At 45.8% G+C, this 17,350-nt stretch overlaps 1 protein-coding gene across 1 annotated transcript; it reads right to left on the bottom strand.

Annotated features, from left to right (window-relative positions):
• Positions 1-10,469: 10,469 nt before the first annotated feature.
• metrnla (meteorin like, glial cell differentiation regulator a) lies at positions 10,470-17,087 on the bottom strand. Its single transcript, XM_028986400.1, has 4 exons — positions 16,770-17,087; positions 14,650-15,032; positions 11,433-11,492; positions 10,470-11,273 (listed from the first exon to the last, which is right to left on the bottom strand). The coding sequence occupies exons 1-4, from the start codon at positions 16,865-16,867 to the stop codon at positions 10,960-10,962; spliced, it is 855 nt and encodes a 284-aa protein (XP_028842233.1). The 5' UTR covers positions 16,868-17,087; the 3' UTR covers positions 10,470-10,959.
• Between the last annotated feature and the right edge of the window lie 263 nt (positions 17,088-17,350).

The following is a 17,350-nucleotide window of genomic DNA, read 5'->3' on the forward strand; positions in this document are numbered from 1 at the left end:
CTTGGTGCTTCTTCCTGTTTGTATTTGCAATATTTGTGGCATCAATCAGGATTCATGTTCTACTGTAAAAATTGTTGTAAAAATTGTTCCCCACCCCTCTCTCCCCAGTCTGTCACCTTTTATGAGTAACTTAAACATTTTAAGCACCCTATAGCATTGCTGTGTTCTCATGAGGGAACTGGGTTGCTCTGTTGAGGACCAGGTTTTCATTACCACAGAATCAAGATCAACTGAAATTACATATGTGCTCTTGTCCTACTTTAAAAAAAGGAATAGATTTTCCTGTGTGGTTTGATTTTAATTGTCAGTGGACTATTAAAGAGGAGAAGAATAGAGAGAGAATATTGAGTGTGGGGCAACATTTGAGATGATCTGCTGATGCCGTGAAGTCTCCTGGTAAATAATATGAGTGAAGAATTAATTCCACTCATTTGTTCACCTGAGCCGCTGATGCACAAACAGTGCATTAAGCAAGAGAACAAATTTTAAAGTTTACTACAAATCATTTGCAGACTCATAAATAGAAGTCTGTTTTTCATATGGAAATTTGTACTAATGAAAAATGGTTTCTTTCAAGGTTTTTTTTTTTGCATTTTATGTGCCGTTTATGTTATGGATCAGCACAAAAACTGTGAGCCGTTTCCCACTAGGGGGCAAACCAGGCATTTATAAACTCCAGCAGATTCAACTTTCCCTTAAATTAACACCCCTTTCCCAGTGTGCTGCGCAGTGTTTGCCTGTTTAAGATATGAATTTGATTTTCACTTCTCACATGACTGCTAATCATGATAAAAAAACATTTGTAACCCTTTATTTTGTGCACACATTTTTAAAAGTCACTATATATAACACATATTTATATATGTCATATATATTAGTCATGCTTTTAAAATGATATATATTATTGTTATATATTATCCAGCATCCAATTGATTTATTAACTGTAATTTTATATCCAGTAACCTCTATATATTATCAATAATAAACTTCAAAGAGAAACTAATTAATAAACAAGTAATTATGAATACTTGTGCATAGCAGGGACAATTTAATGCACAGAATTATTTTGTCTTCGCACAACAGCCCCGCAGCTGAGGACAGCGGTGAAGAAGGAGCCAGGCGCTCAGCACTCAGACATTTTTAACATAGCTGGGTGGGAGAGAATCTGATTGTCAGCACATTGGACATTTGAGGAACAACCACCCCACCCCTCTGTCCACCCAAACACACACTTACTCGATTTCACTAACACATGTTCTCTCCAGGCCCACTCCAGATGACTGCTTTTTATGAGCTTGTGTTGATGCTATAACTGAATTAGTGAGCAGTGGGTAAGCATGAACACAGTTTAAAAAAAAAAAAACAGGGCCCTTAATGTAATGTTGACTTTCGCTCAGGATTCACAATTTGTCCTTCTTCTCTTGCCATTACTATACATTTCATTTCTATGAGAATCAGTTTTCATAATATGGTTGTGTGGTATATATATTGATGCAATTACACCTCTGTCAATCACAGTTAAATGAAATCGGCTGCAGTAATTACTGATTAGGCACCAGCTTTACTTTTGGATTTGGTCTCCCCAATGACATTAATTTCTTTAAGTTATAGAGATGTGTTTAGGGACCTGCAGACAGGAAAGGGATTTGACCATTTGTCTCATGAAAGAGTGGTGATATACTGTTCTCTGTTTTATACATTTTATAAATGTTCTGCAAGTGCTATACAAAAGAACTTTAATTTGGTACTGCAAATGTTTTGACCTTTCAGGCGAATTAATGTTTTATAAAATCCATAAAACAGCTTATGCCTTGTAAAATGGCCCATAAAAAGGTTTAGACGCATAAAACCAACTATAATGCATCGCTCCTCTCAGTTACTGATTTGCCATCTGCAGCATCTAAATGGGCTTCACAGACATACTTGCTCAGAGGTCTCGTCATTAGTCTGAGTTCTGAGTTCAGAGTTCAGATCTGTTTCATTTCAAAGAACACATAGACCAGCAAATGTACAGCAAGGATCTAAATAAAAATCCACGCAGGGGAAGGTAGCAAGATTCCACAACAATTCTGGCATCTGTGAACAAACAAATGACAATTAATGTCACAACCATCAATCTGAATATCTGAATTTTATAGTTGCACACCTGACAGCTTAAATGTTTATTCCATGTGTGACAGGCTAGTACTGTGCCATTATGAAACACACACAAAAAAAAAAACGTTTGTATAAAGAAGATGCACCCAATTGATTTTAGGAAAGGAAAGTTGACTGGTTACAATGAGATGTTTTTTTGTCTATCCAAGTAGTTTCATCCATTGTTTGCTTTCCCAGATAATTATGACCACCTCCCCTCGCTGAGTTCCCTGACCCTGTTGTGACCCTGGGAGTCACAGATCTCTGTTCCAGGCTACTGTACAACTGTCCTCAACACGCACACACACACACACTCAAGCATGGACATGCCCTAAGGTGTGCATGTGCATTTACGTGTGTGTGTATGTGAGAGTCCTTATTTCCCCTGAGCTCAGCCATTCCAATTCCAGCTGGCAATTCAGCTGCTGCACTTGTGTCGTGTGGTGTGTTGTGCAGGCGTATAAATTACCACGATTCGTGCTGTAAACATACCGTACTGCATCAAGATGTGCACTACTGTCCAAAGGTTTATGGCGTTTTAAAATGCCTTTTTCATATGATATTAGTTTCAATAGAAAATTTGTCACTTTGTATATGAAATTATTTCTAATTTTATTTTCAATTTGCAAAAATTAGGCATATTAGATTGTTGAGGTAATTCTAATAATGTATTCACGTTAACCATGAAAGACCTGAATGCAGTATTCCCTTGGAACAAGAAGTTCCTCTCTGGATATCTTTATGCAGATATTCCATCATTAACAGCCATTTCCAGCTACCAGGGTCATATACAACAAGAACAATGTCTAGACCAGAGTTTTGGGTTAATTTCATCATTTTTACTGAGCAAAATAATCAAGACATTTTTAAATGACCCTAAACGTTTGAATGGTAGTTTACGTCATGTGTGTTTAATAAATCTGTCAGCATTTCATGGAACATGTATAACACAATATACTGCATGAAATATCAAAAGCTCAAAATTGCGGACATTCCAGAACTGTACTGAATTTCACACAGCGTTCCTGGATTGGGTTTCTGGCTGACTGAAAAAAAAACGGATTTCAAGGCTGCCTGGTTAAAAAAAAAACATCTTCATTAGCATAGCTACATTTTACATTCTGAATCTCTGCCCGAGCAGCCAATGGCTTTTGAGGTTATACTGGATATTTAAAACATCAAAACCGGGCTTAACCTCAAATCAAACAGTATTTTTACCGGAAATTGAGTCCTGCTGAAATGGGACTGTATTGAAATCGTTGCAATGTGCAAAGTGGGCCAACACAAACAGGCAGCTCGCAATTCCCTTTCATGCTAGAGATCTTATTCAGCATAAATACCCTCTTTCCCTTTGCTACATTCATGGTTGAAGCGTATAATTATGGTCCTAACGTGGCCAGGAAGTGAATGCAAGGTCATCTTCCCCATCGCTTTTCTTCCGTTCTGAACACTTTGGCGGGAACTTGTTACAGTTCTCCAGCCTGGTTTGGTACATCAGGGGTCAGGTAAGCTGCTGATCTGACAGGGAGCCAGTTTTGGGAGTCTTTCCTGAACAAGGGTCCAAACATTGTTGTCACGGTTACAGCTCAGGGAGAAGGGGACGGCATCCGTCCCAACAATGCCGTCCCTCACGGCACCAGATCCCTCTGGCTGCGCGCTAACAACAGCTCCACTGAAGACATAATAAATAACACATGAAGATCCAGCCCAGCAGGAAGGGGAGAGAGCGGCAGTGTTTGGTTTGGATGTAGCGTGTGGCCCGATGGACCAAGGTGCATCATTTTTCACTCAGAACAGAACTTCATTGCCTGTAACTTACTGTGCTGTGGGTGTTTATGACAGCAAACCTTAATCAACTCATATAACATTCAGCAGTACTCGCTCTCGCTTGTTTTTCTATGAAAAACGGACTTGATTTTATATCCCTGTCAGGACCTAGGGCAGGGAGGTGCTGGAGGTTTCATTTCAGTCATTGCTTTATTAGGATCATGTGATCAACTTAATTGTGTATTCATCAAAGTCACAGGTTAGCCACAGTTAGGTTTTTAGCACTGCTTTGATGATGATGAGGGATGAACGGGTGGTAGTGGGTAACACAGAACGGAGCAAGACGGCCACAAAGTCACCGGTTCAAACCCCACATTGTGTCCTTCAGAAAGACATATAACCATGAGCTGCTCCTGTCATTGCTGCTGATAAGTACATGCTATGTAGAGCTTCCCATATATAGACAACGGAGTGCATATTACTGTATAATATGTATAAACCACAGAGAAATCTCTTAAGAAAATCTTTTGTTAAAGGCTATTTTCCTTGTGAGGACCTTTATGCAGGTCAGGTGGTCCTCTTTATGAAATGAATAAAAACTCAGACACAGGCACATATTGTTTCTTTTCAGTGTGACATCTCACAGCAAGTCTCAATGCAAGTCTCATCTGGTTTGTGCCACAAAAAGACTTTCTTTGCACCCTTTACGCAGTAAACACAAAACAAAAATAGCATCTTCCTCCATATCTCCCTCCACCAGCCCCACCCATAATCAATCCATCACTCCCAGTGAGTATCAGAACAAACAGCTCACATCCGCTCTCTCTGAAAAGCAGCCATTTCCTACCTATCCATCACCCCCACATTGTGCTGCGAAGTGTCATCAATCACAGCCTGAATCACACAATCTGTCAGACCCTCACTTCCTGGCACGACCAGTGATCATTGTCAAGGCACTGTGCCCACAATGCACGTTTCCTTCAAATGGTGATTCAAGGTTGTCCTTGTCTGTCTAATTTCTAATGTCTAGATTTATGCACAGGATCCATTTAGTTCCATTCAGTCATCAGAAGGCCACGACAAAGGGTAAAGGTCAGGGGAAGGTAGCCTGGTTGCTAAGGAGACTCTCTCTATCTATAGGGGTCCAGTGGACCATACAAACGGCCAATCACATGCAATTATTCTGACCATGACATTCGCAACATAAGGCTACGGAAGTGCTACGTGAATGAAGACATCTCGAAGGGTGTCGATATGGCAGAAGTGCCACATACTTCATGGCATCTTCATGTCATTAAACTATAAAGCAAAGCAAGCATCTAACAACTGATTATGTAGCATTTCCAGTGTTGCATGCGGCTGAAGGACCATTTAGTACAACTGTGTCTGTTGATGTATGGAAGCCAGAAGCAAAGAGGAATGTTTTAGAACTTATGAGAAAGTTCATAAACCTCCAGTGCTGTCCTACATACATACATGCATGGATAGATAGATAGATAGATAGATAGATAGATAGATAGATAGATAGATAGATAGATAGATAGATAGATAGATAGATAGATAGATAGATAGATAGATAGATAGATAGATAGATAGATAGATAGATAGATAGATGGGTTATGCCAGGTCCAGACAGCACTGAACTCACATCATTGTATCCTTGTAATGAATGCATGACATCATGAGAAAATAGTCGCCCTGGTGACACAGTCTACCGTTTCTATGGTGCCGCTGAAATTGCAATGCCAAATCTTGTGAATGAAGGCCAGGGGGGAGGAGGGTATGGGTAAGTAAACAGAAGTGCCATTGGGAGTGTGTTTGTCCAATATATTCCTGTTGTTTGAGCCAGACACAGTAATGTCCTGGGAAACTCCACATAGTCGCGTAGCTTGGAGTATTCATTGAGCTAACAAAGATGGCGTTGTGCATAATGGCTCATTAGACATAGGAATGAAGATATGTTACCCATTAACTACCATTGATTTTAATGTTTAAAATAAACGTAACAAAGTTAATGAAAATCAGTAGATCAATAAGCGTTCTGGAACCCATGGGTACAAGAAAAAGTATATTTCTGTAATAATTAAAGAGTTAGTAAATAAATGGATTGCAATGTACATTAAACGACTGAATAATATAATCTACTCATCTACTCAATCTACTTTTTCATTTTTCCTAGTTATTTGAAATGTGTGTGTATGTACATACATTTGTACATACACACACACATATATAAATATAAAAATGACATTCTTTTGCTTCAAAAACACTAGTAGCGTGTCTTTAACTCAAGACATATGAAACACACGTACAGCGTTAAATACACTCAAAATATGTCGGGGCATACAATCATTGCATTCACACATCTTATGAAAGCATTTATATTGGTCTGGATCGTGCTCCGGAAGCTCTGGGCGCTGGGCAGGGATACTCCCAGGACCAGACGCCAGGCCGTCCTAGGGCAGAGCGAGGCGGAGGCAATTTACAGACGCCAGTCCACCTAGCCTCCACGTCTCTGGACAGCGGACGCGGTACTCCACCCTGAATGGACTGGAAGGCCCCAGGGTTACCCACCAAACCAACATACTGCCCACAAACATTTCATACACAGAAAGGAGAGAATATGGTTTTGATATTTATTTCTAGTTCTAGTTGAGTTGTACTGTATGTGATTATGGGCTATATGAGAAATAAATGTTGATATATGAGAGATCTTCAGAAAAAGTTTAGTTTTAAAAAGTTTTAGCAAAACACGGAAACCTGAATAAGTCTAACTATTATCGATATCAAAACATAAAATAGTAGTTAAATTAAGAAAATAAAATGATGTTTCTGATAAACTATTACTATTATCATTATATTATTATTGTTATCTTTATTTAACGTTATTTATTTATTTATTTATTTATAATTGGTGTAATTATTAGTATCAGTAGTATTGACTGTATGTGAAAGTAAAATGCTGAAACTATATTGCAAAATTACACCAATTTTTGAAAATCCTGTCTTCTTGAGACCTCACCCTCCTTTAAGTTGTGTTTATCTTTCATTTACTCAGTGGTGGCCTAGCGTTTAAAGAAGCGGCCCTGTAATCAAAAGGTTGCCGGTTCGAAGCACCATCCCCACACACTGCTCCTCGGGCGCCTGTCATGGCTGCCCACTGCTCACCAAGGGTGATGGTTAAAAGCAGAGGACACATTTCATTGTGTCACCATGTATCACAATAATAATCAGTTCACTTTCCCTTTAACAAGCTCTGAATGTTTTTTTCTTGCACATCTGTCCCCTGAAATCCTAACTTTATTCAATCAGGAACTCAGAGAATATTCTGCGGAGGTGGAAACCAGCTGTCCTGCAACCTGTAAAAAAGTCTTCACACCAGCAACTGGCCATGATACCATCAGCATGTCTTCTTTTCTGGCTGAAATGGGCAATATTGTTCACAGGCCAGTAACATCCCAGGTGCTTTACAGACTTGGGCTTGATGGGAGAGTGTCAAGAGTGGGAGAAGTCTTCAATCTCTCCGCGGTGTGCATGATGGAGCGGTCTGATGAGGAAAGCATTCAGTCGAGACTGTTTCTGTTCCAAAAAAAATGGCGGTTAGCGGCCCAGTGATGCAGGAGACAGGTTGGAATTGCAGAAGCCTGGATAGAAGGAAGGAAGGACATAAGGGCTGAAGAAGAGCCTCTCTGTCTCCCTGAAAAATAACCGGGTCATAACAAAACACGTGGCAAAAAGAAGTTGGAAAGTTTTAAGGGAAACCTGCAAGAAATCCGAGTGCTGCATGCAGAGAATGCACCATGGCTAAAAACGCACGGTTAAAGCGAAATGTACAAAAGCAAAGACAGAGATGTCTCTTTGAGAGGTATTTATTAATATATACAGCCAGATTCCAACGGTTGAGCTCTGTGCTTTCAATTGTGGTCCTTTAACCTTAAAGGGAGATTCAAAGTTTTTATGCAAATTTTAATCCTATTGCATCCACTGGACGCACTAATAGGACCGAGTGTGAGAACTTTTTGTAATATGTTGTGCGAGGGCCCGGCCCTTCTTCTGTGAGGTAGTGTGCGATAGTCAGGGTGCTGACTGTGCTGGGCCTGTGCCTTTGTGGTACGCCGGGGTTTGGCGGCGGGGGCCGTGTGTTTGTGCTAGGGGGAGGGCCACGTGCTGCGACCACAGAGAGCCCATTGATTCCAACCAGCAAGGCCGGGAGGGGGTGTGTGTGTGTGTGTGTGTGTGTGTGTGTGTGTGTGAAGTCAACACATTCCTCTCATTCCTGCACTTCCCCACAGGAGGGAATGTCACCGATCCACGGAACGAGCGTCGACGCGTCCTCCCGGCCCTCTCTGGATCACCTCTGGCTCTCCCTGCCTGCCCTTTTCACTACTCACTGACTGTGCAGTTCGTTGCCCCAGTGTGTGTGTGTGTGTGTGTGTGTGTGTGTGTGTGTGTGTGTGTGTGTTTTTTTTTAAACCACACACACCACCCTTCTGCGCAGCCAACCAGAACGTCCATGAATTATTCCGTTCTTTTGATAACAATCGGGTTATCGCTGCGATTCCAGGAAAGGTTATACCACAGGATGCCGCCAGAAATAATATTAGGAATGTCTGTGGATGACAGTTAAGTCATGTTTTTACCAGTATTACCATAAAATCTACACATGGTCATCTTTTAGCTCAGGGCGTAGATACTCTTCTCATTTTCAGCCTTTATTTTATGTGGGACGTGCATGGAGCGCATTCTCTTACGGGGGAAATTTGGTGACAGATTTATCGACAGCCATCTGCCCCACAGCTAGATAACAGTGACATAAGAGAATATTTAAACAGAGTTAGATCCTCAGTTTGGCCATAAAGGGACTGCAGGCTCACGGTGGGCGCATATTTCCGGACAGGTATGCAGCCGTCGGCGAGGCTTCAGGTCAGGCTGGCACACAGCAGCTTGGAGATGGCGAGTCGGACTCCTTCACCCCTACCTTCTGCTCCCTCCACGGAGCCCTGGGGAGAGGGTTCGCTGCGCCGCAACGTTGCCATAGGAACTCTGTTTGCATTTCCCAGTGTGCGAGTGTTCCGGGGCTACTGGCTTTCGGTTGAGCTCTCAGGTCCGTCTGGAAAAGCAATTGTCGGACTTAATGAAAGACATGATGGGTTTATTTCTGACTCAATGGAAAGGGGAATCACACCAGAGCTTTTTAGGGGGACGGGGGAGCAGACGTCATTTCATCCTAATGTGTCTGGGAGAGGATGGGCCGCAACGTTTAATCCAGGGGGGTTCAGCGAGAGGTGTCTTGGAGATCTCCTGCTGCCATTTAAGTCGTGGGCCTGAAGTGTGCTGGCTTCCATTTCGTGCTGCATCACAGGACTCCATTCAGCGCGCTCCTCCGTCCAAAGCATTCTGCCCTGCACTCATACCAGGCTGCGCCCAAACAAAAGGCCCTTTCAGCCTGACCTTGACGGATCGCCTCCCTGAGGCCCACGGAATCCCACAGAGAAGAATCTGCTAAAGTCCACTTCCAACAAGTGATAATCCCAAGAATGGAATAATCACATATTTCACTGAGACGCTTGTACTATGTCGACAACTCTAAAAGTTTGAAGCATATTTTCATAAATCATATATATTTTTTATTAAATATATGTTTGTAAAACGAAATTCCCGTTGGTTTTATTTGTTTATCTCCTTTCAGGTTTTCACTAAAGACTTAACAAACAAGCCTTTGGGATGATAGGATGAAAATGACCATGGGGAGTGGATACTGCATTTTGGTGTAAAAATGTGAAATTTAAAATATATATATATTTTTAAGAACTTTGATAAGTGCTGATAAGCTTGACAAGATCAGCTGAACGCTGTTCTGGTTGGAATCACAGAACGAATGTATTTTGCAGGAACTGTAGTGATGAAAATCATGCACGTTGGTTCCGGATCTGCAAGCTGTACTCGGCTGCACGAGCAACCGGTCCTTGCATCTCAAAAAATCAGTTGAGGCGCACGTCATTCCTTTCAAAGCAGCTTAATCCTTAATAACAGCCTCTCTGTGACGGTCTGTAATCCCTTTTACAGGAGAGGCACCTAAATGTCAAATACGCCAAGCAGACCTTTAATGTTGCACTGTAGGATTTCTTTACATGGCAAGACAGCTTCTAATCCCAATAAATAAATATAATTGTATTTATAATATAAAAGTGTCTTTCCCATATAATTGTTTTTGGCGGCCTGTCTTAACTTAGTTTTAGTCAAGTTTTTGCGTGAAGCAGTCATTTTAGTTATTAGTCTTAGTCACGTCCATGTTCATTTTAGTCTACTACAGTCAGAACATATTGTTCTTATTTGAGCCAGAATTACTCATTAATATTAGTAGTAATTTTTTCATTTTAGCCTAGTTTTAGTCAACGGAAACCGATGACATTTTAGTCTTTTTTTTTTGTAATGCAATTCTAATTAATATAGTAAATATAATACAGGTATCTAGTAAAACATACAAACTAAATTTTGTTTTAGTCAAACCCATTTCACAATTCAATAAAAAGAATTGCACAGGTCAAGGGGACATTAAGAATAAGTTTTTTTTTTAAGAGAGAAATCTTTAATCTCTGAAAGGCCACCTTAGCAATTTGACAGCCTGAGGACATAACACAGACTCAAATTGCACTTTGAAACACTTTGAAATAAAATAAACATTTAAAGAGGCAGATATCATCTTTGTACATTTCTATCAAAAGAAACAACTGCAGGACTGTACATCAAGCTTTTTACAAAGCATCTGGAACTGAATGTTCTTTCACATTTATCCATTTATGTATTTACACTCTGCTACATTAACACTTGGCAAATAGCACTCGTGCTATCTGAAAATTGGCGGTTAAATGACAGGTCTCAAGACAGGTGACCCATAAGTGCATCCTCCGCCGCTCTGAAACGTTGAACCAGCATCTGAGAAGCCTGCGATGCAGTTCGTTCCGTCTCTCCCGGACAGCCGCGTGCAGCACTTCCTGCCTCCTCAGGCTCCTGTCCCTCTGAGGTCGCTCCAGCCTCGGAGTTGGGGGCGGCGTCTCAGTCCGTGTCCATGTTGCACGGGTTCGTCCCGTCCCTCTGTGCCTCCCGGTACACCCTCAGAAAGTCCACGTACCGCGGGGTGCAGCCCAGCCACGGCTCTCCGAAGCGCACGGTGCCGGTGAAGAGTAGCTCTCCCTCGCCGGGCTTGACCCCGCACTGGTGCGGCACCTTCACCTTCCCTGACCAACGTTTGACGCGGCCACCTCCAAACACGAAGACCTGGCTCTTCTGCCTGTGCAGGCGGCTCAGCATCACGGTAACGGACGAGTGCTCGTCCTCCTCCGACACCCCCACGATCCTGCCCCGGGCCACTGTTGATAGGACACAGCAGATGTCAACACTTACTCGTCCCCACGTTCCCTCTCATTACTGATTCGCGTGGAAATCGTTTGGCGTTTGGCTAAATTGCACGTTGGAAATAACATCTTTCCTTTAGTAATTACTGGAGAGCTGCGGCGCGCCGGTCTTACCGAAATCGCTGGTGCACACGGCGAGGAGCACGTCTGAGTCACTGCAGGGCTGGCAGGACGCTGCGGAGAGAGAGAGAGAGCAGAGGCGGAGGTCTAATTAGACGGGGGGGGGGAAGACCCCCAAGGGTCTAAAACAGGCAGGTCCCATATACAGTAAGTGGTGCCTTGAGGCAAAAATGATGAAAATCTTGACCAACAGAATTACTTTTCCTTCCTGGCACGTGCTGTTCAAACACACACACACACACACACACACACACACACACACACACACACACACACACTCAGGAAGTCGGCAGCAGTAATGAATTTCTCCTGCAGCTGGTTATTTATTTACCCGGCAGAGGCACCGGGCTTTAGCCGTCACGACCCGTCACTCTCCAGCTGAACCCGGCGGCGGCGGCCTGCGGTGAGCGGCCATTCATTAAGGACCTGCTGCGGGCCGCCAGGCAGCTCCCAGGGGACACCTTTCAGAGTCGGAGCCCCCCGATATACACACACACACACACACACACTTTATCTTTCTTTTAAACCAAATGAGAAACAGCTGAGAGCCGCCTGGGGACCAGTGGTGTGAGCTGCCTTGATACTGGAGCAGTGTGACGGACGCCGTCTTCACCGCCAGACCAAACGGCGGCGGGTGCCCTCAGACAGAGGACGACGCCCACTGCTTGTTTCATACTTTGTCTTCCTTTCAACCACGATATTTGTGACTAAATACAGCACAGTAAGTACAGCACAGGTCGAGGGGCGCAGTAGTAATTTAAGGAGTCGAGTTGAAATATATGTTCCCGGCGCGTGCCGCCGCCCCCCACAGTTCTTGACAGGGTCAGTCAAGACGCGCTTTCTGATCAAAGCTGACCGCGCCCCCCTGGACACGACTAGCGGCCCTTCACTCGCCGGAATTCATCCAGCCACTTCACTGATTGGTTGATTCAGCTGCTGTGCTCGGATGTTTCGGGGGGGTTTTTTTCCCTTTTACGGCGGCGTCAGCCGCAGGGCCAGGTGTGGAGGGTCGTAGCGCACAGTCAGCAAAGGTCAGACGGGGGGGAGTGCTACGCCATAAATGGCCAGACGTTGAGTCCTTCTGTTGGTTCAGGTGGGCCACGCCCTCGGACGGACCAAAGGCTTTGCTTTTACAGAAAACACCACAAGATTTACCGCAAGCTCTCAATTCTCAATGCCGCCCCACCCCCCACAGAAAATTTCCTGTTTGATTGACTTCGGGTCAGAGGTCAGGGGTAAGAAAGCCCACGAATCAGATTCATTCGGCCTCGTCTGTGTAAGTGACCCTGACCAAAGGCGAGACTCGGGCGGCTTATTTTTAGAGCGTCTGCTGACTGCGGCAGCGTGTGCGGGGTGAGGAGAGCAGGCCTTGGGTCACCACATGTTGCGACACACTCAGCCCAGCCGTACGATCGAGGTCAGAGTTCACAGAGCAGGAGGCTCCTCAACAGCTGGACAGCAGTGCGCGCTTGAGGTGGCGGTTTTGAAGATCCCATCAACGCTCCGCACGTCGAGCATTAAGCAAAAAGGGGACGAAATAAATAAATAAATAAAGCTTGCAGATGCAAAAAAGATGTTTCTTGTCCAGTGCGGCTCACATGTCAGACATGAAACGGGACCACAGGAATGGGCCGGCATCTGACTCAGCAGCCCTCCCCGGCCCACATTAATGCACAGCGGCTCGGGTCAGAACCACTTCACAGACGTCCCTGCAGCATCTGGACGCATATTCTTCCCCGGTTAACGGAATAAAACCGTTCTGCCACTGCATGGAAACAGCAGGGACGAGCGGCGAGGAGCGGGGAGAGGGAGGAGGATGAAGAACATCCTCCCCACATCTGGCCGCAGAGACACGCCTCATTGATGCCGAGCAACCCGATTGCAGCGCAGCAGGTCGGAGGAAAAATAAGAGGGAAATCGCACCGCTCGCGTCTCCAGAGACCACACACACACGGTCGATCTGCGTCAGGGTCCGGTGGGATGTAAGGAAGGCCAACTAGATCGAAATGCTTGATGGTCCATGTGCAATGTGATGAAATGGCTCGAAGATCTTATGACACCCCTTGTAATTGACCACTGTTAGCAGCTCACTGTATAACTCTGTGGCCTCAGAGGACATTATGTCCTTGCAACATGGGAAAAGTTACGTTTTTATCCACACTCCTGTCCTGTTTTAGTATAGCCTTTACTTGAGCCAGATTAGACCTTTATCTAGTTTTTTTTTTTTTTTTTTTTGGAAGAATGTTTGGTGCAGCAGCTCTTGGTGCCAGACAAGGTCTACAGAGCAACATGGTGCTTTGTTTGGACTTTGGGGAGGTAAAGCTGCTGCATGCTGGCTCCCCTCGAGGCCATGAGACGTTCTGGCAGGTGCGCAGCATGAAAATAAAACGTGTTTTTCAAGTGAGGCAATGTGTTTGACCGGGCCACTGCAAACAGAAAATATCTCGGTGAAAGCGGCCTCCTAAAGCGCCTCCGCATGAAAGTAACATATAATCTCTCCTTTAGAGCGAAAACAGCCTCCCAGACGTCAGGCTGAGCGGAATGCTGTATCGGTTTCAAGTGAAAATAAGGACACGGCGTTTGGTAGAGGCTTGGCAAGTATGCGGGTCCGGCTCCAGAGCCACAGGAAAGTCTTTGTTGTCACAGATATTACTGCGGAATCTCAAAATGGAGTAAGACCTTATCACAACAGATGGTTGGGAAATTGAATTAAAGTGAGCAACAGCTTGCTGGGTCCTTCGCCCCTCTGTCCATTTCAAAGTGCTCGCTCATACGCTGGTCAACGTGTTGCGGTTAAGGCCGCGATCCGCGGCACGCTGAACTTCGTTCCATTTCGATGGTAAAGTGGACCGAAACGGTCCACCAGCTGCATGCGCGAACGGCGCTGCTGGCCGCATCTGACACGGCGCCCAGCTACACCTCCGTCTGGAGGAGGTTTGGACGAATGCGTATATTAGGTTCAAACCCCACCTACTACCATTGTGTCCCTGAGCAAGACACTTAACCCTGAGTGTCTCCGGGGGGGGGGGACTGTCCCTGACTGTAAGTAAAGGCGTCAGATAAAGGATAAGTAATGGTAAATGTTTTGACTGTTTATTGAATGTTTGCGTGTGAGTGTATTCCGAATTGTTACCATACGGCGATGTTAATACAACGGACAGACCCGTCCAGTCATCACATTACACTTGTTTATAGGAGACCGAGAACCTACCAGACAGGGGGTTTGCTCCAGGTAGGTCGCTGATGAGCTCGTACTGGAAGCTGGTGATCTTCCTGCTGATGTCCAGCTGGAGGACGGCCTCGATGAAGATGGACCCCTCCTGGATGCCGAAGCAGTGCACCTTTCCCAGGGCCTGGTCCTTCTCCGGCAGCAGCAGCCGCAGCTTTCCCGCCTTGTCCAGGTAGATGTTGCTCCCGCTGGACTCCTGGTAGGGCTTGATGCAGACTGAGAGACGCGAGGAGGCCCGGGACGCGGTGTTGGGACGCAGGTTGACGATGATGGCCCCCGTCGGATAAAGCCACTCGAGGGAGCCCTGGGAGCAGCGCAGGTACACCTGCTCCACGTCCCTGGTGTGTCCCTCATGGGTGAGTCCACTGCCGGGACGGAGAGAGGGAGAGAGGTGAGCGATCAGATCTGCCGCCTACAAAGATCTCATCGCTTCCGTCCACTTCCAGGATGTATATTACGCAACACACAGAAAGCCGTTTTGTAACATTCTTTTTTAATAATGTGCAGATGGCCACTGGGAAACATTTTTACAAGGTGCAAAATTTTCCAAAATGATGAAATTCACAACATGGCAGCAGTTTCTAAATCCTGCCGGTCCCATTTCATCCGCCTACAAAGAGAAGGCGGGCGCTTCAAAGGAGGCGTCAGGCTTAAAAAGTCATTGTGGAGGGCAGTGTGGGCCTGAACTCCAGGGCGGAAAAAAAACCCCACCATTATACTCAAAGTGTCGAAGTCCGACAAGCAACAAGTCGCCTTGTTGACTGACCACATGGTTCAGACACACACACACACACACACTCTCTCTCTTTATACTGTGTGCTTCATTCACCGCTTTGGCAAAAAAGGCACCACTGGGCATCCTGCCTCGGGTGAGATATCTGAAACAGAAGTCAATGAGCGTAGGGACGCGGCACGGCAGAAACAGTAGCCGGCCAGGAGAATGGAAGTGCAAATTCAGGTCACGCACGGAACCTCCCCGGCCTTTCAGCACCTCAGAAAAGGAACTGTAAGGGACTCTCTGGCCCCCGCCCGCTCAGCCGGACAAAGAGGGGGCTCCGCGGGCACGTTCAGGGGCATCTGCCTTTAATTGCCACCCGCGGCCGGGTTCTCCTTCCAGGGACAAGTGGAGTTCAAAAACCGGAAAAAAAAAAAAAAAAAAAAAAGTTGGGAGCATGTGGCGGAGGGCCTTAAATCTTCTTCTGAGCAGAACATGTGCAGCAAAGCCTTCATAACAGGGCTCCCTCACCACCGCTCCTCTAATTAAGGCCCTTTTTTGCTTCAACACGTCGTCTGCTGCGTTCGGTAATGAGGGGCCCGGCGGAGGGCCCGTCTAATTAATAACAGATCGGCGGTTCTGCTTCTGAGGAGGTCTTTAAAATATCAATTTCAAACGCACATTCCACACACGTCTTCCCGCAGTGCCTGGAGAGAGAGCGTCCAGAAGACCTTCACCTGAAGGAAGGTGCTGCACACACATCACGGCTCGTGTCCTACGCTTCAGGCAGGAAACGGGACTTTCATTTACCTCCCGAGCCGGGCCGGGACTCCAGAACAGAGACAGAGGGAGAGGGACAGTTTCTGGACTTTTTTTTTTTAACGCTGTGAACGTCTGCTGATCAGAAGTCAGCTGGAATATGATCGAGTTTGAAACATTCCACTCTGAGGAACGAAGGAATGAAACCAATAAAACGCAGAGCTTCACTGCTCGCCAGAAGGCGTTTCTAATAAAGTATTTTTATAATTAGAGCTGTGATTAAAAAAAAACATCTGGGAATATTTTTCCCCCCTATTCCCACTGCCATGTTTCTATTAGTTAATTTTTATTAATTGGTTTTTCCTAAACCCGCATTAAATAAATAACTATTTCGTCACCTCCTGATGCACCAAAAGCAAAACCGCGATGCGCAAACCAGGGACACAACCGGGCGGTAATAATCCGAACATTTATTGAATATTTATATGATCATTCTAAAGTCAATGTAAAAAAAAAAAAAAAAAAAAAAAAACAAGCCACGTATAACACACGAAGCAAAGTTCATCATCATCATCATCATCTTCACTCTCTCCTGGAGAGGAAAAAGAAAAAGCGTGAAAAGTCTCACCTTCCTCTCCAGCTGCACTGGTCGACGGAGTACTGCGAAGATGCTGTCTGGCATGAAATAAACACAGACAGCGTGAACGCCACCAGCGGTGAGGGCATGTTTGTCCCGCCGCCGTTCCGCCCCGGTTCTACGGTCTCTCGCGTTGTCCTTTTTCCGCTCCCGCTCCGACGAAGCCGGCCAGTGGGGTTAAGTCCCGCGCCGCGGCCCCGGCTCCATCGCGCCTCTCCGTGTGAAACGAGTCGCTTCTTGGCGGCGCCGTCACATCGCGGTCCGCAGGCGCGCGCTCGCGTTCCTCGAGTGAAGGAGCGCGCGGGGGCGCGCCGAGCGTGACCGCGCGGGGCTGGGGGCTGGAGTGCGCATGCGCGGGCGCGCCGAGCGTGACCGCGCGGGGCTGGGGGCTGGAGTGCGCATGCGCGGGCGCGCCGAGCGTGACTGCGCGGGGCTGGGGGCTGGAGTGCGCATGCGCGGGCGCGCCGAGCGTGACCGCGCGGGGCTGGGGGCTGGAGTGCGCATGCGCGGGCCAGCGGGGCGCCTGGTCCAGTGTTTTACTCGCTGTGTATGCTGGAATAAGAGCTTCTCAG

Source organism: Denticeps clupeoides, chromosome 7 (assembly GCF_900700375.1).
Source record: "Denticeps clupeoides chromosome 7, fDenClu1.1, whole genome shotgun sequence".
Taxonomy (NCBI): domain Eukaryota; kingdom Metazoa; phylum Chordata; class Actinopteri; order Clupeiformes; family Denticipitidae; genus Denticeps; species Denticeps clupeoides.